This window comes from Sparus aurata, chromosome 15 (genome assembly GCF_900880675.1).
Source record: "Sparus aurata chromosome 15, fSpaAur1.1, whole genome shotgun sequence".
Classification (NCBI taxonomy): Eukaryota; Metazoa; Chordata; class Actinopteri; order Spariformes; family Sparidae; genus Sparus; species Sparus aurata.
Genome location: NC_044201.1, coordinates 19,848,257 through 19,870,300, shown reverse-complemented (window position 1 = coordinate 19,870,300; position 22,044 = coordinate 19,848,257). Strand labels below are relative to the sequence as shown.

Sequence of the window (22,044 nt, the reverse complement as noted above, 5' to 3'; positions counted from 1 at the left end):
TGGGCCTTCTTTATCCCAACTATTATCCTGTCAGAAAAGCATTCAGTTCTTACAGTTAAATGTAGTGTTTCCTGTATTTCCATTAGGTTTTATGACAGGAAATCTCTCTTGTGACAATTCAGTTCAGTCAGGCAAACTGATGTTCTTATGGATCTGCAGTTGTGAAGTCTAATGTAACTGATTATCAGACTTAATTTCCATTTCGTCTCACTTTATTCCTTCAACTGGATTCTGAGAAACCCATCCTTCCAAGTTTTATGGAAAAATGTTCTGTAGTTTTTGTGTCATCCTGCTGACAAACCAAGCAACCAACCAAATGATACAACCGTCTTGGATGAAAACATGACGTCTTTTGTGGTGGTTATGAAAATTTTAAAGTGCATCAATGTCAGAATTTGGGTTCTGTTGATAGCGCACACTGGCGTCTCTGAGGCGCTGTTGCTGTTCCCTTTTATGCCTATAGGTGGCGCAGGTTGTTCTGGACTGCAGGTCTGACCCTGCTGATGCTGGAGCTCTACAAATAGATAATACTGGCTGCGTTAACGAAACCTAAATTTAAGTGCTTCATGTAAACCACACTGTTCTACAGACATGTACAGATAAAAGCAGACAAGCCATAATGGATTCATGTTTACTCAATTATATGTGTGCATGAACATGAGAGTATGAGAACACATACTGTTTGCACATGCTTTGGGTTCCACCTTTAGCTTTTGTTTTGACCTTCATACAACTTCTCATAACCATACTGGTTTGAATTGTGACAGATGTAATGTCTACTGGGATCTGCAGTAGGAAGAGTAATGTTATTATAGTGAAAGGAGGCTAACGAGCTAGCCCTCTGGTTCACCTCCCTTTAATTCTAAAATCCTCCCGAGATAAAAAAATTTTTTTTGTCAGCCAGACTCTCTTGCCCACTCCCTCTGCCAGACCATTTAGTTTTTTTATCAGTTAAAGTGTCACAAAAAAGATTTGTCTTCATCGTACTCTGCCAGGTATCTTAAATATGAAATGATCAGTTTAGCTTTTTTTTTCATCGTACACACTTTTCATCATTTTAACATCTTCAAGAGAAGTGTGCTTTAATTTAGAAGTGGACATGATGGAAGTACTGTATATAGACAGGAAAATGGACAGGATTGGCTGCCACTCTGGAGACTGAGCAATAAGAGGTCAAACCTGTGGTGAAACATGGCTCTGAAATTATCTATTTTTTTTTCTTGCATAGTTCTCTAAAATATGTAAACATCAATCACAGAAATCATGAAAATGACCTTGACATAACACTAATTTTAGTTTTGTACAAAATAATGTTCCCTATTCTGCTCTCAATTATTTATCTTTTTTTCTCCTTTGTCTTTGTGTTTGTGCTTCTCTTTCCTCAGAGTTATGCCCTCTACATCGCTGGAGATGAAAATGCTACTTCCACAGATGTTTCAAAGTACCTGGCCAAGCTCTCTGCAGGTGTGTGTGTTAATGTGACAATCACTTTACTTATCCTTGATTTCATCCTTGGGACTTAATGTGTTTCTAGCTGAACCCTTTCAGTGTGCACGTCAACATTTATTGATGACCAGCTCTTATTACCTGTCAGTCCCATAGTTCTCTGCCTCAGGGCCCAGTAACACAGAGAGAAAAGTTTGCACATCACCAGATTCCCTCTATTTGTTTTTGCTTTGACAAAAAAGCAATACAGTACTGAGGTGACAGCAGTCGCTGCAGGTATTTGATCAGCCTCTTTTGCAATGACACAGAATTGCTCATTGACTGTGGGCAGTGTTGGAGAATCCAGGGTGACTGTTTTTTTCTTTTCAGCTGTATGTTGACATTTTACAGCCAACACAAAACAAAACCAGACAACAACAGATGCCATCCCACGTAAATGAAGTCCTCCAATGATCTGGAACAAAATGTCACCTTCATTTAACACGTCATTTGAGTGCCCTTTCTTTCAGTGACAACTTTTAGCAGCTAATCTGTGGGTTTGAAAATGCTTTAACCCAGCTGACAGTTGTTTCCCTCATGAGGCATCTCACAAATAGGACAACTACTAATCAACCCATTGACCTCTTTTACCTGTTATCTCTCTCTTGTCCTCCACTTTCTCAGGCCAGAAGTCTCGTCCAAGTGAACCAATACACTACAGAAGGTAATTCAGCTCTGAGCAACAAGAGGAAGAGCTTTATGATTTTCTTTTCTTTTTTTCTTTCTTTTAAAGAGTGGCCACAATAATAACTGACACTTTTGTTTTTTAAATCACTGTAATTCATGGGCCTTGAGTTTATTTTATTCCTGTTGTGCTGAATAAACCATTATGATTATAAAAAGCATTAAATAACCCAAATATTAGTATAGAGGCACTGCAGCATTTTATTTTTTTTAAATCCTATGATGAAAACACCCTTGTTTAGTAGCCAGTATTCTTCTTCTTCTTTGTGTTTGGTGCATTACCACCCCCTGTAGATCAGGCATGTGTATCATATTGTGCACATGCAACCAAATCAGGACCAAAGAAAAGAGGTTGAAAACTTCACAAGAAAACTTTTAAATTGGACTTAATCAGTAATTGTGTATTGTATTTATGTGTTTTACTATAGACAGAGCAGTGTGAAAGTGAAGGTCACCAGTGGGAGTCTGGCTGAGCAGCTGGTGGTCTGGCTTACCTCAGAAGGTAAGACAAGTGTTTTTTCAGCTTTTTCTATACTGAAAAGGAGTGCTGAAACCATGTCCTCTCTCTCAGCACCAAACTGTTTCACATTGATGCAAACTTTTCCTACTTGTTATAAAACATTTGTTTTAAAGTTCAAAGGAGACAGCCTCTAATGTTATTTTTCCCCCTTATAAATTTACTCATAACTCTCTTTTCACTGGTTTAGGTTTCACTCTGAAGGACCTGGAGTCAGTCCCCTTTGGCGTGGCTTTACCCATCAGGGAGGCCATCTACCGCTGCCGGGAGCAGCCGTGTTCTGATTGGTTAGAGGAGGTCTGTCTGCTGATTGGGAGACAGGATCTGACCAAACAAGCCCACAAGATGACCCTGGCTAAGAGCAAAGCTGTGAGTATGAAATAACACCCTGAGTCAGACTGGGGTCTAAAAACTACAGCCTTAATTAAGTCTTTTACTCCAAACCTTTTCCCAACATTTGTGAAAACAAACGGCATATGCAAATTCCATCAATCTTGCAATTTCTGTGAAGGCATTCCACGTGACCAAATCCACTACAAGTTGCCAAATTGTTTGCTTATTTTTTTCATCACTGTCATTTTTAAATTGTAGTTTTAATCAATGTTGCTAACGTTTTTACTCACTTAATAACTGCATTAATCGGTTTGCAATACAGAGGAATTGCGTTAACAAATACAACTTTAAAAGTTCATTCCCTTTAATTATTGTAGTAACAAAATATGCTTTGCCTTCATACGGTTTTCCTTCTCAAATTCATGGACATTTGTCTTTGGAATAAATCTTAAAACCATTAATGTTGTTTAGATAAAACATCAATCATTAAAGGTTGTTCAAACTGTCATTCAGGCTGTATGTGAATCATTGGTCTATGTGTCTTTCTCCAGTCTGTGGGTTCAGGTCTTTCCTTGGAGCCTCCGGCCACCACAGAAGCAGATGAAGAGGAAGATGGGATGTCAGACATTATTCAAGAGGTAACAGACGCAGTAAACATTATAAATAATCTAAAGGAAGGCTTTTTACAGCAGCTCCTTAGTGGAAATTTGCTCTGTTCTCCTTCAGGTCACTGGACTGATCTGGAGTCAGGATTTGAGGGTCCAGGAGGTCAGGAGGCTGTTGCAGAGTTCCAGGCCTGTCCGGGTCAGTGTTGTCCAGTTACCAGAGGTGTCTGACCATGAATACATCGAGGAGAAAGAGAACAAGTGAGAATGTTATGTGCACAGTATGTGTGTGTCCTTGATTTAGATGCTCACAGACAACAACACCATCTAAGGATATAAACAGCATATTTTTCTGTCCTCTTTTGTCTTTCTTTTGTAACATTTCAGACCAGTCTTTCTTTGTCAAACATGTTTTGCTGTTTATTATTTTGTGACTGTGTACATCTTTTGTTTATCACGAGTTCTTTCCTCTCCTTGTCTCTATCTTAGGAGAAATCATTGGGATGCCTGCTGTAATCAAGGATGGCCTACACCTCCTGTCAATTGTATCGATTTGTCTGACCGGGAGTCTGTAATGTTTCCTCAGTTTTAATTCTCTGCTCTCTTTTTGTCCACGTCTTTGTGTCTTCCCACAGACTCCTGCAGCTGTGTCAGAGGACGATGGCTCTTCCAGTCGGTCGAGGCCTCTTCACTCTCTTCTCCTATCACCCTGTACCAACCGAACCTTTACCTGTCCCAAAACTCAACCTGACAGGTAATATACGCATTCTCACCCTCATCGTGTTTAATACATTGTGGAATTTAGGACCTCTGAGCACCCCAGGTTAAATCAGGGATTTGATGATTTAAGAGGAGTATAGCCGAGTGTATTCTGGTGGTCATGAAGTAGTAAATTAATCTCTACTCTAGAGGAGATTACGCAACAAAATCATCGACAAACTGGGCCCTGTAGCACAGCTGGAAAGTCACTCAGGCATTCTTGTTATATATAACCAGTGTGCATAACTTTGACCCTCTTTTTTTGTAATTCTGTATGTATTTACAGATTTTTAATATGTAGTTTTATGTTTCTACCCCAGGCCGAGCACCTCCTAGGAATACCATGGTAGATCTGAACAGCGGGAACATTGATGTTCCTCCCAACATGACGAGCTGGCCCAGCTTCCATAACGGAGTAGCTGCTGGACTCAAAATAGCTCCTGCATCACAGGTCAGTCTGAAACTGCAGCTTCACTACCTCTTTATCTGGCCTTGTGTTCCATTTGACATACATCCAACTAGCACATTTGCTATGTACTGTATAGTAAGTCCTTATAACTAACAATTACTTTTTCTATTGATTAATCTGCCAAAAATTTTCACAATTGATATTTTAATCTTTCTATATATAAAAATGCTCATCCCAGTTTTACAGAGCCCATAAAGATGTCTCAGATAGCTTCTGTCTTCCAACCACATTATCATCAATGGTAAATGTAGCAAATCCTGACATTTAAGGAGCTAGAACAAACTAAGTTTTACATTATTCACTTTACATAACATAATTACAGATTTGATGAATCGTTTATCAAAATAGTTGCCAATGAATTTTCTTTTGCGACTAACTGTCGCAGCTCTCTTGGTTAGAATGTAACATCTCCTATAATGTCACCATCAGGCTAAAATCTCCAATCATAAAAAAATCACATAAATGTACTTAAAGCATTATTTCTTGAAAGACCTTTAAAATGTTGAAACTCTTGTCCCAGTTGTTCATGTTTGCACTGTCAACTTTCTCACTCTTTCTCACTTCACAAACCTTCCTTATTCTTGTCCAAATAAATGTTGCTTTCTTATTTTTTTTTTCTTAAGGTGGACTCGGCTTGGATAGCCTACAACAAGCCAAAGAGCCCCGAGCTGGCTAATGAGTATGCAGGCTTCCTTATGGCTCTGGGCCTCAACGGACACCTCACCAAGCTTGCCACGCTCAACATACATGACTACCTCACCAAGGTACACACACCTGCACACAGAGACCTGCACCTTGGCTTTCACACATAAATTTAATGTATTTTTAACCCTTCAGACGCACAAAGGCAGACGTATTGTGGGTTTAGAGGATACTTACTACCTTAATGCTCAGTTTACAGTAGACAGTGATTCAAATTACTGTTTCTTACTGCGGTACAAACACACACATAACATTCACTTAAATACAGTTTATACAAACGTAGGTACACCCATCTGTTCTCATTTAACTTGCACACACACACACCTACACGAACATTTTTGTCTCTAAATGACTGTAAATGAGACAAGTACACTCGCATCAGAGCCAGGCAGCCAGTCAAAGCGAAACTCTGCTCTCTGAGAACTTTGAAATGAGACGAGTCCTCTCCACTTTCAGGTGAGAAAAACAACAGGATGCTGCAAGCCAAATCTTAATTTTGCTTACTTTTAAAGTCAGTCTAAAGATGTGGTTAAAGATAAAGACCAACCATTGCACCAAATCCTCACAGTATCCAGACCAAGTTTGAGATAAATTCATTTTCAGTTCCCATTTTGTTTCAGGATGTGAATTAAAGCTGCAGTTAAAAGATCAAAGAGCTCTCCTTGTTAGTCATTTCTCTAAAAAAGGAGATTTGAGAATTTTCTCATACACATCTACAGACTTTAAAGTCCTTGAAATTTGGACACGGTCCACTTACAGAAATGATTGAATTATTGATATTAATATCCCAGCCCAGATCCATTCAGAAAGATCCTTGTCCAGTCTCAAGTGTTTTTCTTTTTTCCTTATATGGCTCAACTTGTTTAAAATATATATATAAAGTATAAAGTTGACCATTAGGGATTTTGTTTGTATTAGATCATCAAATCATTTTGTTAGTCAACATGCCCCCTAAGAAGTTGGAAACGTAATGCCCCGGTGTATTGAGTAATAGATCAATATCTTATTTTGTATATTAGAAAATTCCACCTACAAATTTGGGCTCAAATTAAATATTAGAATTTTATACTGTATGGATGAATTTAGGTGATTTTATCCTTGATACAATTTCCATGTAAAGCAGGGAGAGTTGCATCTTCCATCCGGCCTTAATCACATATTGATCACACACAGATGAAGGCTAGTTGGGCAAAACATATTTCTGTACTGCCTATCAAATAAACTTTTTCAAAGATGGATTCCTGTGTGCGACCATCTCTTCTTTTTATGAAAACCTACATCAAGTATAACGCACCAGTTGTTCAAAGCACCGTGGCAACCTTACAGATAAACTATGAACTGCACAGAATATTGAAATAAAAATGCAGGAAACCCTGCACAGCTGCACAATGCATATATAATACAGACAGTTGTGTGTAACCGACAGCCATCAGTCTGAATGAAAGTTATGAAGTTGGTTGACAGTAAAGCCTGTTTGTAGCTGGTGGTTTTCTGTTAGTTTCTATTTTCGCTGTAAAAGAGAAATTACGCATGCATAGTTTGGATCAGTTCTTAAGAATTGTGTATGGTTGTGGTTTTAGAGAGAAGGTGGAAGTAGGTGAGTGTGTGCGTATGTCCCTCAAACCTTTAAAGCATCCCAGTGTTCATCTTGTTGCTGCAGCCGTTCACAAAGTCTATGCCTTTTATTGGTTAATTCTGACTTTAAAAATCACAGAGTGCTGCTGTTCTGTTAATTTACAAGAAGTTTGTTTTTCTAGAATATAGTCTCATCTGAAAAACGTGGCAACATTTAATCTGCATCTTTAAGATCTATTTTCAGAGAAATGAAAGGTCTTTTTTTTTTGGTTTTAGTCTTTTCCTGAATATTTGTTTGTACTGACAACTTCACTTTTTATAAAAGAAACATCTTTCAAAGTGTATTGAAAGACTGAGGCATTAATTCATTGGCTGAGATTTCATCGTTCTGTTGTTTTATTGGCAATATACTATATCAACCTGAAAAGTTGTCATTCATTAAATGGAGTGATTCATTGCAAATCATCCTCTCAGCAAATTGACCACTGAATGGCAATCAGAGGAAAACAAGATCGAAAGAAAGACATTTGTGGGGATTAATCTATCAGAATGTTTTCTTTTAATTATAGAGCAATAATGTCCAATATTTACTTTACACACAAAATCTTAGATTGTTGATGACCAGTGTTAGAGCGTCAGTGTGTTGGTTTTATTACATGTTGGGGGAAGATACATGTCTTTGTGATTGCTCAACACACAGAGTGGGTGACCCACAGGGGTCTAATGAAAAGAGTCAGTCACGGTGAGCCTCAGAAATCAACAACACAGTTAGAGCTGATTACATTGGTAGTAATTTGTTCTCTTGCAGCAGGTATTTAGTACACAGGGGAACACACCACGAAGCACGGTCTGACCATTCTTTGAAGAAATTAATTTATTATTCTTTTTTGTTTTTAAGCCATGTGTTTGTATATTCCTGTGTGAGACCAGAGACAATTTTCCTGCTCTGGCTGGACAATAAAGCTATTCTAATCTATTTCATTTAATTCTATTTGATTTTATTCTACTCTGTTCTATTTTATTATTCTATAACTGTTAATACATTTCTTTTCCTGCTGCCCCACCAGGGCCATGAGATGACCAGCATCGGGCTTCTTCTGGGCGTGTCTTCAGCCAAACTGGGCACCATGGACATGTCAATAACTCGCCTGCTTAGTATCCACATCCCTGCCCTTCTCCCACCCACTTCCACTGAACTGGATGTACCACACAATGTTCAGGTAAGAGTAAGTGTGCATACATAAATGCAATTACATGAGAGTGTATCGGTGCAGTGAGGGGGAAAAAATATTGAGGACTGTGAAATTGCAGTGATGTAAGTTATTATATACTAGTATATGAGTAATTACACGCCTATCAGTGTGTCTGTGTGGATTGTTTTACAATTATGTACAATTGTTTACAGACTGACACAAACTAAAAAATAATCATTGAATTCTTTCGTTGTCTGTTTTGCAGGTTGCTGCTGTAATTGGCATTGGTCTGGTGTACCAGGGAACAGGACACAGACACAATGCTGAAGTCTTACTGTCTGAGATAGGTGTGTGTGTGTGTCTGTACTTGATTTTGTAAAAGATGATATGACGAGACGAGATGACACACAAACACACAATGATGCTTTTTAATTAGGGGGGTTTACAAAAGGAGTGCGCTCAGACCTTTTAAGGTCCACATTTGGTCAGAGGTGTATAGTAATGTTGTTTAAATGCAACATTATAAATAGAGCCTCAACAATCAGTCTATTTTATTTTTTTTGTTAATTTTCAAGCAAAAATGTCTCACAGATCAGAAGTTAGATAAACTTAACTTTGTCTTTTTATTTTCTGACCTTTTGTTTTTCTCTCAAGTGTCTTTGAGTACCACATGTATCTCATGTCTGTTTTTATGGCTTCAGGTCGACCTCCTGGTCCAGAGATGGAGTACTGTACAGACAGAGAGTCCTATTCACTAGCTGCTGGACTCGCCCTGGGCATGGTCTGTCTGGGGGTAAGTCATACACATTAACACGCCGCAGGTTCAATAAATATTTGCAGAAAAACATCTTAATGTTGGTTCAACCAGCTGGAAGTTCTCTGTGCGCTGGGTTTTCCTTTCAGAATGCAACAGATTTAAGGGGAAAGTGTTGGTCACAGAAAGTGGCATGAAGCTGAACTTGGGTCTTTTTTGCATTATATTATGTATTTTGGTTGTACCATTTTCCTCCTATATATTTTTGCTTATCGTTGGTGCTGAATGGCATCTCAAGAAAAATGTATCCGCTTTCTCAAAAGCAGCATCTTTCATCAATGTTTTTGAACACATTTTCTGCCAGTAATCTTTGTTGTGACATCGCTGTCATAATCATCCTCTCTCCTTCCCTCGCTCACCCCCCTTCCCCTCCTTACAGCATGGCAGTAACCTGATAGGGATGACAGACCTGAATGTCCCTGAGCAGTTGTACCAGTACATGGTAGGGGGCCACCGCAGAGCTCAGGCTGGGGCCAACAGGGAGAGACACAAGTCCCCCAGCTACCAAATCAAGGTAGACAGAAACATCTCTTTGTATATATGTAAGGAAAGAACTGCAATGACACTTTTATTTCCAATGTGATAAAAGTGTTATTGTGTATCATTGTAAAACTGTTTTGTTTGATATTAAAATGCCAAGCTGTTCCACCTTCCTTGAAGTGAAGGACATTATTCAGAACACTGTCAATATAACATTTCACAGAGTGATATCTTAATTAGAGAGGTAACCAAACATCATCAATTGTTGTTGTAGGAAGGTGACACTATAAATGTAGATGTGACGTGTCCAGGGGCCACGCTGGCTCTCGCCATGATCTACCTCAAGACCAACAACAGGTGAGAGTAGACAAACAACTGCTTTTTTGTTCCCATTATTTTCCTGACTATTCATGGTTTGAACAGTCTATTTGATATGGACACCACCATATGTGTTATTGACAAGACATATGTATGCTATATGCCATAGGTAGCTGTGATATCCTCCTACACTTTTGTTTAAATTTAACATACAAAACAAGAGACAAAGGGTGTAGGACAGCAGTCAAAGATGATTGACTTTAAATACTAGTGTAAAGTATAAACAGTATATGAATATGGCCAAAACAAGGTGGAATCTACTTTTCACCCATTTCTTGTCCATGTAATCGTTGAGCAGAACATCCTACCCTGCCCGGTGAAAAATCGTATCCCTCAGTGAGTCCAGTTGTCACATAATGCTACAGGACTCTCCTCCATCTTCTAGCTTTCTGCTATAGGTCAAGAGGTTCCTATGTTCCTTAAGGCTCCGTTGGGAGGGTGTTAAAGAAGGGTATTAACACGTCCTTGTCTCCTCCCGGTTCTGTCCACTAGGTCTATTGCTGATTGGCTGAAACCTCCAGACACTTGGTTCCTCCTGGATTTCATCAAGCCAGAGTTTTTGCTGCTGAGGGTTAGATACACGCACACGCACACACACACACACACACACACACACACACACACACACACACACACACACACACACACACACACACACACAGTGCCAAACTAAGTGCGTGTGATCATTTTTTTTCCACCTTTCCATAATCTGGTATACCTGTCTCTCTCCTCCCTATCTGTCTTGCCTCTCCACCCTCTCAGACTCTTGCTCGGTGTATTATCATGTGGGATGAAATCCTGCCTAATACTGAGTGGGTCAAGAGTAACATACCTCAGGTGAGAAAATACACACTTGTATACACACAGAGCTTTATTGAGCTGTGATGTCTGGCAACCAGTCACTATGACTTGTTAAAAATTCGTAGCTATGAGGTTTGTTTCATTCTGGCTGTATCATGTGGAAAATTACCCCGATTTTATTAATTTCTCAGAAAACAAACTCAATGTCCAGTTTATTAAAGCTTTTCCTTTTGCTGTTTTACATACTTGCTGTTTATGAGCTCTTTTCTGATACATACAAAGAAGAGCTTTTAAGTTAGCGCAAGCAGAAATAGCTTCCTTGGTTGAACAGAATGGCTAATTCATAAACAGAACATCATCAAATGTCTTAACAGGTTATGTGAACAAAGTGCAGTCCAGAAGCAAAGAGAGGAATATACGACTCACTGTTTTCTACATTTTCGTTTCAGATCATGAGGGGGACCTTTGACCCTTCAGAAGACATTAACATGGAGACAATGGCGTAAGTATTTAAACCCAAAACTGGCACTTGATTTTTGTCGTATAAATTCCTGATTAAACTTTGAATCACTTCCGGGGAAATTAGAGCAATCCATGGTTAATTCATGTCACCAGCATCTGTAAATTTGGTAGTGATGTTCTCAACTTAGCAACATGACCGATCATGTCATGTGTTTCTCTTAGCCAAGCCCAAGACTACATTACAGCAGGGGCCTGTCTGGCTCTGGGCTTACGCTTCGCCGGCTCTGCTAACTCCGATGCCTTCGACTGCCTCTACGAGTTTGCCAGGACATTCATGAAGATAATGTCCTTCGCTGGTACAGCTGCAGTTGTAAGTGTTTTCTAATTTTTGCATGCGTGTTTAAACTTGTACTTTTATCAGCCTCACCAACTTGTGTTTTAGACAATGATTTCTTATATTTCCTCTTTGCTCTCTTTCTCTGTCTGTCAACATATGGCTGGCTCTCATAGCAAACGGGTTATTACAACCTGCAGACTGGTCTGTCAATGATTCTGCTGGCTATGTCCATGGTGATGTCCGGCACCGGGAACCTAAAGGTCCTGCAGCTCTGCCGTTTCTTCCACAAGCGAACCGGTGGTGAGATGAACTACGGCTTCCACATGGCTCATCACATGGCACTGGGTTTGCTCTTCCTGGGAGGGGGCAGGTGAGAGACACACAAACGCGCTCACACACACACAGGCACACACACACACAAGCGCACACACAAAAACACAGTTAACAGATTTTTGAGTGTTTTTTTCTGGAAGGGATCAGGTATACACAAATGGGGTGTGGGTTGGCAACACAAATACACACAAGTCTGTTTTGAGTGCCGCCTTGTACATAATGAATGACATTTACACACACAGAAACGGACACACACACAGAAACGGACGCACATCCAAACCAGGATTCTCTAACCACTGACCTTGGCCTGTATATTTTCAAGAGAAACAATGGCTCCCACTCTCTCATTACATGTTGCAAATGTTTCTCCACCTACAGCTGTAATCAGATGAACCTTTGGATTTCATTCATAACATGTTTTATTTTTGCACTCCATGCTGAAAGCCCATGCAGCTGCAGAGACTCAGTTTGAATGTCATGCACTGTAATGTGTATTATCACAGTATGTTGTTACTGTGGGTCAGCTGAGGTTGAACTTCATGCTGGTGTGCAGGCTCATGTCATGTCATTGTTGTATTTCCTTTTATTCTCTCCCTCTGCTCATCTGTCATTCATTCTTTCATCCGTTAACATTGAATTGTACTATACATATTTGCGTTTCATTATTATCACTACATCACAGTCATTCATTTTTTCTCATTCATTCTTTCTCATTCATTCTCTCACCTTTTTTCTATCTGTACCACTAACCTCTGTCGTGTGGCTTTCTCACCCGTCCTCCTTCTCTCTGACTGTTCAGTTAGTTTCTCTTCCCGTTTATTCAGTTTTTTTAGCAGGAAGCTGAAGTGAAACTTGTGTTTCCACCTTAAGTCAAACATGGCGTTCACACTAATGATAACTACAGTTCACTGTAGGTCTATAAATGTTTATAGTTATTGTGGGTCAAATGTAGAGGACAGACTTTCTCACAGTCACAAATAAAGTATAACTTCACATATCTTCATGGTTTGTAGATAACAATAGTAAGAAGTAAATTTTTTTCTGCTCTTACTGGCAGTTCATGCCTCTCAGAGTTCATCAGTAGTTGAGTGAAACGTTGCGTCCAGCATAATGGAACTTGTGACTCAGAAGAACTGGTTGTTAGCCAGCAATCTTCCTTTTAACGGCTCCATCGTCCTGTTAATGTAGCAGAAGTGGACCTAACCATCACAGCAGGAAGTTTCAGTTTGCAATGTTGCTTTTAGTCAGTTTGAAAGTTGTGAATGCCCATATGTCAGTTAATGGTTATGTGTGATGCTAATGGTTGTAAAGATGAGACTGTTGATGCCTCACAGTTTGACCAACTGTTCTTTATGGACACAGTAAGGAGCATTTAACCGTATTTGGTTGTAAGAGTTAATTATTTATCAATGGAAATTGTTTTGTTATGTAACATAAATGTATAGTTTTTATTAATGTAATCTTCCTGTTTTAGGGCTGCAACTGATGATTATTTTCATCTGTCGATCAGTTGATCATTTTCTCAATTATTTGGTCTAGAATATGTTTACCAAGGTGATGTCCTCACAGTCCTTGTTTTGGTCATATACGCTGTCAGAAACCCAAAGATATTAGTATATTATCACGAGACAATGAAAAGGAACAAATTCTCTGAGACCAGTAACCAGTGACAATGTTTAAACCTTGAGAAATCCTGTTTTTATTCAAGGTAATGACATGTTTCATAACTTCTTTGGAAACATCAGATACTTCAGAGAATGAGGAAGGAAGTTGGTGAAGCTACTAAACATGAATTAGTCTTGTCCGTGAATATTTCTGTCTGAGTGATGTCAGAGAGATTTTGAACAATGAAGACAACAACTCCCGTGATCCCACGCTACACCATGATGTCAGGAAACATAAGCTGTGCTCCAGTCAAGTTGGACGTCGGGATGTTCTATTCAAAAATGTCCAACTTTCAACCTCACGCGTTAACAAAACACTTGGTTGACTGTAACAAGATAATATCTCTCTGACCAGGTTTACACAGAAATGAACCCTCAAGGTGCCACGTGTTTGTACATGTGCTACTATAGCTCTGATGCAACATTCTCTCCCACAATGTCAAAGCCAAAACATTATCTGACTGGTAACTCATCACAATTAATAGGCTGTATACAATAAAATTTGAATCTGCTACATAGCTGGTAACTAAATTTATCAATTTATTGGAGATAAAGTAATAACGTAGCAAAAAAACTCAAGGAAAAATACCTCAAAATTGTACTTAAGAGCAATACTTGAGTAATTTGTACTTTGGTACATTCATTCACCTGTTGTAGACCTCTTGCCACAGAAATTACATACTAGATCTTTAAAAAATTCTTATTAACTTTATTCTTAGTGAAAACCATTTATTTGCTTGAAATAGAGGAGTTCGTGGGCCATGCTGAAGATTATTGGATACCAATACATTGTTGATTCGTTACTTACTCGCAAAAGTTTAAGCTAATCTGGTACAAATTAACATTTTATCTCCACCCTGACACACTCAATTCACACTCTACACACCCAGTCTCTATTTTTGGTAGTTTAAATTGTGAACCTGTAGGGAAGGAATGCAATGTTCAGTGTGGTTGAGGCTCTTAAATATGCCAAACATGCCACAAGCAGCCATTTAATTGAGGAGCAACACCTTTTACCTCAGTTGATCTCAGCTGAGTATTGAGCACTCTTACAAATAACCTCAATGTACACGCAACCTTTATTGTCAGATTGAAATTTATTGTAATGACTCCATTAGTCAAAGTACATACTTGATTGCCAGCTATTATGTTTAAGTGTCTCTGTTGTTGCCTGTGATGACGTTTACTAGATTACAACACACCTGGTTTCACTAACAAAGACATGTTTATTTTGGCGCTTTCAAAACTTGTGCAACATAGACAGTGCTTTGTGTTCTGTGATGAACACTGTAATTTTGTTATTTTTATTTTTCTGTCCCAAGGATACTTCACATACCCGTCATGTCTGCTGTTATTTTTTGACTGTTGCAAGAAGTGGGTTATTTTAGTGCATACTTTGCGTGTGTGTGAGAGAGAGAGAAAATGAGAGGAATGGATTTTCAGCATTTGTGATTTTGTTTGATGTCGTCTAATCTTAGGTACACCCTGAGCACCTCCAATTCAGCCATCGCTGCGCTGCTGTGTGCCCTGTATCCTCACTTTCCTGCTCACAGTACTGACAACCGGTGAGACCATCACACACACACACACACACACACACACACACGATGCTAACAAGACCTCAGTGAAAAAATGTCAATTTTTAGTGCTGAGTGGGTGATGTTTCTTGCATGTGATGATCCAAAGAGTCCCAGAAGGTGAAGATGAATGTCAATGTGTATGAGGATGATTGTGAAACTTTCATCACGCAAGTTAAAGAAACCTCTCAAATGATTTGCAATTTCTGTGTGATTGCTTCTTATAAATGGACACACATATTTAAGCTTGTGTTCTGATCACACGCTCCATTTAGGATCCAGTTCCAGGTCGGCAAATTTCCCGGATTCATTAAGCTCAGACGCAAACAAATCTCTTATTAATTGCTGTACATCTCCTCGTTGTTATGTGCTGGCAAAGACCAGTGTTGAAAACATGCGGGTAACATTAGTAGGCTTCTCACTTCTAACCACAACTGACTGTCACTATCACATGAGCAGCACTTAACATGCTCTAGAGTCCAAGTTAAACATGTTATGTATATCAAATCAATGTTTTGACCTCAGGGGCACGATTATTTGGAATGATGTGTAAACATTTAATTTTATGCTCCTCATCTCATTTTTAGGTTGTGTCAACATGCTGTGGAAATCAATCATCTTAAATGTTGAATAATTTTGCAGCTCCCACTAAAATTCTAATACTTATGGCTTTTCAATCAACAGTAGATGATCACAGATCACTAAAACTCTCAGTCGAAGTTATTAAGTTACATGCAAATGATGAAATCTTAAACAGCCAATGTTTTGTGTTAATTTTTCTTATTTTCATATTTTTTAATCCAAAATATTAAAAACCATAACTTGTTTCTCGCAAAATGTAATCCCTCTCCTGGTGGAAAAATCTCAAAAACAACCAATTTGCACTATCATGGGATATTACAAGTCCCCACTGCTTCATGGTAACTCGTTAAATGGAAACTTTAAAGTGGATCATGGATTTTTAAATTTCATGTGTCACGTAGATCATATTCAGTGGTTACTGATGATAAACATATAATTTGAAATTAAATCAAGTAAACAGTATGATTACAACTGTTTTTGTGTGTGGTAAAACAGGAGCGTCTTTTTGTACAGGAGAATAAAAACATGACTTACTGTTCCTCAGAGACAATGTATTGGATGTGTTTGACCCTCTCATATTTCTGCTGTGAACAGACAATATATTGGATGTGTTTGACCCTCTCATATCACTACTGTGAACAAAATTTGTATTGATGTTGCTTTTGTTGCTGCAGTTACCATCTACAGGCCCTGCGGCACCTGGCTGTGCTGGCTGCAGAGCCACGCCTGCTGGTCCCCGTGGATGTGGACTCCCTGAAGCCCTGCTATGCCCTCTTAGAGATCACCTACAAGGTAAGTCCATCATGGTTGGTCAGGTTGACACAAGTAGCCACCAACCTCAGATGTTACTGCCCTTAAACAGTTTTGTAGTATGTCTCTAAAATTGAGTCACAGTGTGTGTGTTAGGAGTAAAAAGTAGTCTCTCTGTCACACATACTCAAAAAATGGCCATTGCTGCACTTCCTCTTGACAACCTCTTTTTTACAAGCAAACACACAAGTTGGTTAACATGATGTGTGATGAGCAGTACGTTCTGTTATTAGTTCATTTTAAGGTACAAGAAAAATGCGCCTATCCACCAAACTATAGCAAGTTCTTTTTTCAGTGAGCGTCACTGTCGTCAGCTGTATGGCTTCCTCAAGCTCACAGTTTTGACACTTGCGGTGTTTTTTGTGCAACTTGCTCTAACTGTTAGGCCAAGTCAATGTTACTTACCACCACTGTAAGATAAACTGCATTGTTGGCATCTCATTCATACTAATACATATTTAACCTTGAACCTTTTTTCAGATTTACATTGATCTGGGCTTGCTGGCATTATATACAAGACAATCATGCAGTCTAGCCAAATGCAACTCTGACTTGCATTTTTCCACTTCTTCCACTCTTCTATTCATTTTTCTTTTCCTTAGTCATCACTGTGGCGCATTCCAAAGTGGTTCAGACGCCTGGTGTTGTGTGACCTTGAACAAGACGCCAGTTTGTCCTGTGTAGTTGCCACAGTGACGTCACTTGGATCATGTGCGATCATGTGAAGCAGGAAGGAGACATACTCTGTGAGCTGGTCCTGATGCCTCACTTCAGGACACGTTTATAACCTAAACAACCTAAAAGTAAAAAAAACAAAAAACAAAAAACAACCGTCCATTATTATGTTTTACCAGAAAATGAGATGGTGAGAACAGAATAACTGCAGATGTTTTTCATGTGTTCCACATTTACTCAGCTATTATCTTCCTCCAGTCTATGTGGAGTGCCTCAGCATTTTCAGGCATGTACTTTTGACAGCTATTGTTGCAATACTCTACAGATGCAGTAAATAGCTCCTGAATTACAGGAGCAGAAATTTCAAAATCTCCCTCTGTGAGGTTTTGTTGTTGCTCTGTATATATTTGGCTCGTTTTGAAGGTTTGTTCTTCATTTTTTTCTGCAGCACCGTGAGGTTGTGTTAAGTATTCTGATTTCTAGTCTTACAAGTTATGCCTGGACTCTTTCGGAAAGGTTTTAAATTCTTCTTTTAAGCTTTCAGTGAAAGCTTAGACATTGTGGAAGCAAACAGACTATTTTTATATTTTTTCCACCCGTACATTTGTCCAGCGCCTAGGATTTATCATCTTTGGATGATTGTGCTTTTTATAACATTTTGTGCACATTTAATAAATTAGAGTTTTATGATGCAACGTGGCTTATGACTGGTAGTTGGTCTTGGAAGAGAAAAGTGAATGAGCGACAACTCATTTTCCTGCAAAAGCGAAGGCCATAAAACACTAAAGATTTAGGTATTTTTGACAATAAGCACTCACACACACACACACACAGTATGACGTAGATCAAAGGACTCGGACCCATTCTTTTCCATGTGGGTCCGATACACTGTTGCTGTCTTTATGCTTGTCAATACGGGTTGATGTGTCTGGAAACACTGCTGTTGTACATCCCAGCTTTGACATGCATCAGCTATGCAGAGCAGTATCAGTTTTATTACATTGGCCTTCTTTATCAGCCATCTTCAGCTTCTGAAACTTGACTACTTCCATGTTATTCCTTAATGCAGCTGATGTGTGTCTCAAGCGTCTGCTACCACAGTGAATTTGCCATATTTGTTCCTTTATCACAGCTAGAAAAGAGATGACAGGAAATTAAGGAGGGAGATATTAACAAAAATCCCTTGACAGAATCAAACCAGGCATGACACAGGGCCAACCCACTACAGTGGATTTAAGCTCCTGTAATTTCAGTATTTCTACATTTGAAGGAAGGTAGAAGGTCAAAGATGGAGGTCATTGTCCACAGTGAGGACCACATCTGACAGCAGGCTTCTCTTCAATTTAATTCACAGCAGAAGGATCAGCTTGACACTGTGAACATCATCCATCAATACATCACTTGCTGTGTGAGAGAAATGCCGACAATCAAATTTTACAGTATGAAAGACAAAATATGAAATTAAAATGAATACAAAAATGTTCAATGTAATTAAGACTTAGTGGCTGCTGTAAGATGTAAGGTGTTTTAACTCCAACTTTAAGCATTGGTGTCATGAAACTGCATACATGGCCCTTTGTTCTTGTTTATGTTGTGATGACGGCTTTTCCTCTGGTTTCAGGAGACCAAGTGGTACGATGAGACGACCGTAGAGTTGATGGCCCCCACCATGCTTCCTGAGCTGCACCTTCTCAAACGGGTAAAGCCTGAGAACATCACATCACAGCCTCTGGATTTTGTAGTCCAGCGGAAAGTAGAAAGTAGTAGTTCTTCTAAATTCTATCTCAATTCTTTTGTATACTTATTAAAGTTTGTTTATTTTTGCAGGTAAAAGTGAAGGGGCCGCGATATTGGGAACTGTCCGTCGACCTCAGCAAAGAAACACAGCATCTGAAGTAAGAATAAAGGGGGAAAAAACTGTTTTATGTAATTTGTTTAAAACTTAAACAGAGGTGATCAGGCAGTCACTCAAATGAAACCACAAAATATGCAGTTGCTGTGCTATAAATAGATTGGTGAAATCCTGGGGGAAGCTTTGATCTCCTGTATTGATTTGGTCGATTGATCTGAAGGATGATCTTCCCTCAGGTCCATCCTGTCCAGAGACGGTGTGTTGTATGTGAAACTACGAGCCGGCCAGCTGCCCTACAAAGACGACCCTCAAGGCTGGAAGAGCCTGCTGGCCTCCACCGTCAACCACCGCAACTCTGGCGTCAGAGCCTTCAAGGTAAACAAGTGGAGATGTCACACACAATACCAACATTACAAGTCTATTCAGTTTATGTAGAGATGAGTAATCTGAGGAACTAGGCCAGCTTTGACGGAATGTATGGACTGAAGTGAGGTTAGTGGGGATATATGATTAAACCTTAGTCAGGGCTTCATTATTCATGTGGGTGTAGAAATTCATGTCTGTGCTTTTTCCACAGTGAATTTCTGGCTGTATGATTTTGGAACACCCAAAACTTGACCTTTACTGTGAATAATTGCTATTATTGAAGCATTGTCTACAGTAAAATCCCACCTTGCCTGCTGGAAATAGTCTTACATATTGATAAAATAGAGTGTATATCGCATGTAGAGTTTTCATTTTGTTTTGCCTTCAATATCATTTTTTTTGATTTTAAGGAAAAAAAAGCTCCCCCCCCCAGTAACAGGCCACACATAATGTAGCAGTGAAAGGAACTGAACTGACCTCCTCCCTGGTGGCTGGCTGTGTCCAGTCTTGGCAGGTTGTCACTACAGGTTCAACAGGCAGCTGTGTGGTTGACAGACTATTACTGGTTCCCTGATGGCCTCATTGTATACTGCCAATTCGTCTGCAGGTCCAGAGGGGGAAAAACAAAACAAATTATTTATGCCACTCTTCCTCACCCTTTTTCTTTTTCTTGTTAATCACCAAGCCTTTCTTCTTTCTTTAGACTAAATCCTCTCCGACACCCTCCCTTGACTGTCTTTTGTGTCTTTCCCTGTTTTTCTAAGCTGCCTTTTATGCCTGAGTTCTTACCAATAATTTGACAATTTCCTCTTGTTTCTGCAGCCCGATGCCATCTCTACATTCACCTCAGAGCCCGCCTTGGTCTCCTTCGCCAAGTTCTTCTGTAAAACATCTGAAGAGATGAAACACGTGAGTTAAGTGCACAGAAATAAATGTAGGTCCAGTCTGAAGGCAGTTTCGCTCCTTAGTTGCATGCCTGTACATCCATTTATTGACTGATTAAATATGTTGTCAGTTCAACCACTTTAAAACATTGTGAAATACCATCTTTATCACCCACCCCGCTCAAAATTCTGACTTAGTAAAATAACAGGCTCATTTTTGATTTTGAACAAGTGGTTAGTTATTTAAGTATATATGAATATAATATACCTTAGTTTTTACCCATCTGCTTTTATAAAATCACTTTTTATTCTGCTATTGCATGGTGTTTACAATAAAGATCCAGGCAGCAGCCAGGCTTTTAGCTCATAGGGTTGTCCTGACTTTAATAAGGGAAAGTCATGAAAGGTTCACTGAATATTTTATCAGAGCCGTAATGGAAACTGAGCACTAATTAAATAAGACTTTGCTCAACATTAGCTTTCACTTGCTGTGCGATTGATTTGGCTCTCAATGCAGAAACGCTCCGCTCTGTTGAAAGTCGGCTCCGAACTCTTTCCCTCCATCCAGCTCATTTAACAGGGGAAAACATCCAGACATGTTTGTTTTGTCAAAAACCAAATAAATAGGTTTTTATGCACCCTGCATCCCTGCTAATATTGTGTATCCTGAATCAGGCCTTCTTCAGGATGTTTATAAGCATACTAATATACATATATATGGAGAGAAATATTCAAAAAGTTACTGTTTTGAATATTAAACTTGGAGAAAAGGTAGGAAACCGTCACAAAACAGCAAAAAGCAAAAGGACTTGGTATGCCTCATCTGTCCTTGATAAAATCATCACATATCAAAGGAATACATTTCAAGCACCTAACAGTCAGGAAAAATTGATTTAAGTAAATGTCAAGGTGGTTATCCTTTATCAACTCTACTCTAAATTATACCTTTAGCTATCTAGAAAACTTTAATATGCATGAACACACAGTGGATCTCTTTGTAATAAACAAAGTCAATGTTTACTGTAAATAAGACTTAACATTAAGAAGAGTAAAGTAATTCCACAAACAACTTAATCTTTCTCTGGAGATGAACGAAAAGTAACAGTATATCTGAAGTATTCATCAGACTCTCTGTGTGTCTGTGTTTTTCTTTGTTTATGTTGGGGGAATTATATTAAATGAAGTGACATGTTGGAACATGTGTCTGGATTAGCTAACAAGTTTCCTCAGTTCAGTTATGTCTGTGGTGTTGATAGACATTCAACCATGACTTTCGACTCAAAAGGCCAAAAACAGATTTATAAACAAGATAAATGAGAACAATTCTCTGATGTGCAGCTGCCTTAAAGGGAATAAAGGAGCACTTTGATTTTACACATAAAGTTCATTTTATAGGCCATGGAAAGCACTACTCAGCCTTGGTGTTGTCGTTTGTGGCTCTGGAAGGAGTTTTCCAAAGTCTGAAAAAAAGACATAAAGATGTGGGCATTTAGGTGGTGACCAGTTTAATAAAAGACATTTTTGAGTTGCGTAATGGGAAATGTTGAATCAAGCTCTAATTCTGTCCAGTGAAAGGGATTTAAAGTCGGGATCTGTCTGCCTCTGCTTCAACAACTTGGATTAATCTTTTTGCTCCATCTCTTGTCCCCCAACTTTATTGAAATGCAACTTTAAAAATGCAAGACTACATAAGAAACAATCAACAGT

General features: G+C 39.0%; 1 protein-coding gene across 1 annotated transcript in view; it reads left to right on the top strand.

Annotated features, from left to right (window-relative positions):
* The window catches only part of anapc1 (anaphase promoting complex subunit 1), a 46,027-nt gene that overhangs the window by 18,297 nt on the left and 5,686 nt on the right, over positions 1-22,044 (top strand). Inside the window, exons 25-49 of the mRNA XM_030442449.1 lie at positions 1,386-1,464; positions 2,110-2,149; positions 2,598-2,671; positions 2,877-3,055; positions 3,571-3,657; positions 3,746-3,885; positions 4,260-4,378; positions 4,704-4,834; positions 5,476-5,616; positions 8,197-8,349; positions 8,588-8,669; positions 9,024-9,115; positions 9,516-9,650; positions 9,891-9,973; positions 10,487-10,565; positions 10,757-10,831; positions 11,245-11,297; positions 11,480-11,627; positions 11,768-11,964; positions 15,070-15,156; positions 16,425-16,542; positions 18,857-18,934; positions 19,063-19,130; positions 19,324-19,462; positions 20,276-20,362. Of these exons, the coding sequence (XP_030298309.1) occupies positions 1,386-1,464; positions 2,110-2,149; positions 2,598-2,671; positions 2,877-3,055; positions 3,571-3,657; positions 3,746-3,885; positions 4,260-4,378; positions 4,704-4,834; positions 5,476-5,616; positions 8,197-8,349; positions 8,588-8,669; positions 9,024-9,115; positions 9,516-9,650; positions 9,891-9,973; positions 10,487-10,565; positions 10,757-10,831; positions 11,245-11,297; positions 11,480-11,627; positions 11,768-11,964; positions 15,070-15,156; positions 16,425-16,542; positions 18,857-18,934; positions 19,063-19,130; positions 19,324-19,462; positions 20,276-20,362 (2,664 nt within the window). The remainder of the gene's footprint in view (positions 1-1,385; positions 1,465-2,109; positions 2,150-2,597; positions 2,672-2,876; positions 3,056-3,570; positions 3,658-3,745; positions 3,886-4,259; positions 4,379-4,703; positions 4,835-5,475; positions 5,617-8,196; positions 8,350-8,587; positions 8,670-9,023; positions 9,116-9,515; positions 9,651-9,890; positions 9,974-10,486; positions 10,566-10,756; positions 10,832-11,244; positions 11,298-11,479; positions 11,628-11,767; positions 11,965-15,069; positions 15,157-16,424; positions 16,543-18,856; positions 18,935-19,062; positions 19,131-19,323; positions 19,463-20,275; positions 20,363-22,044) is intronic.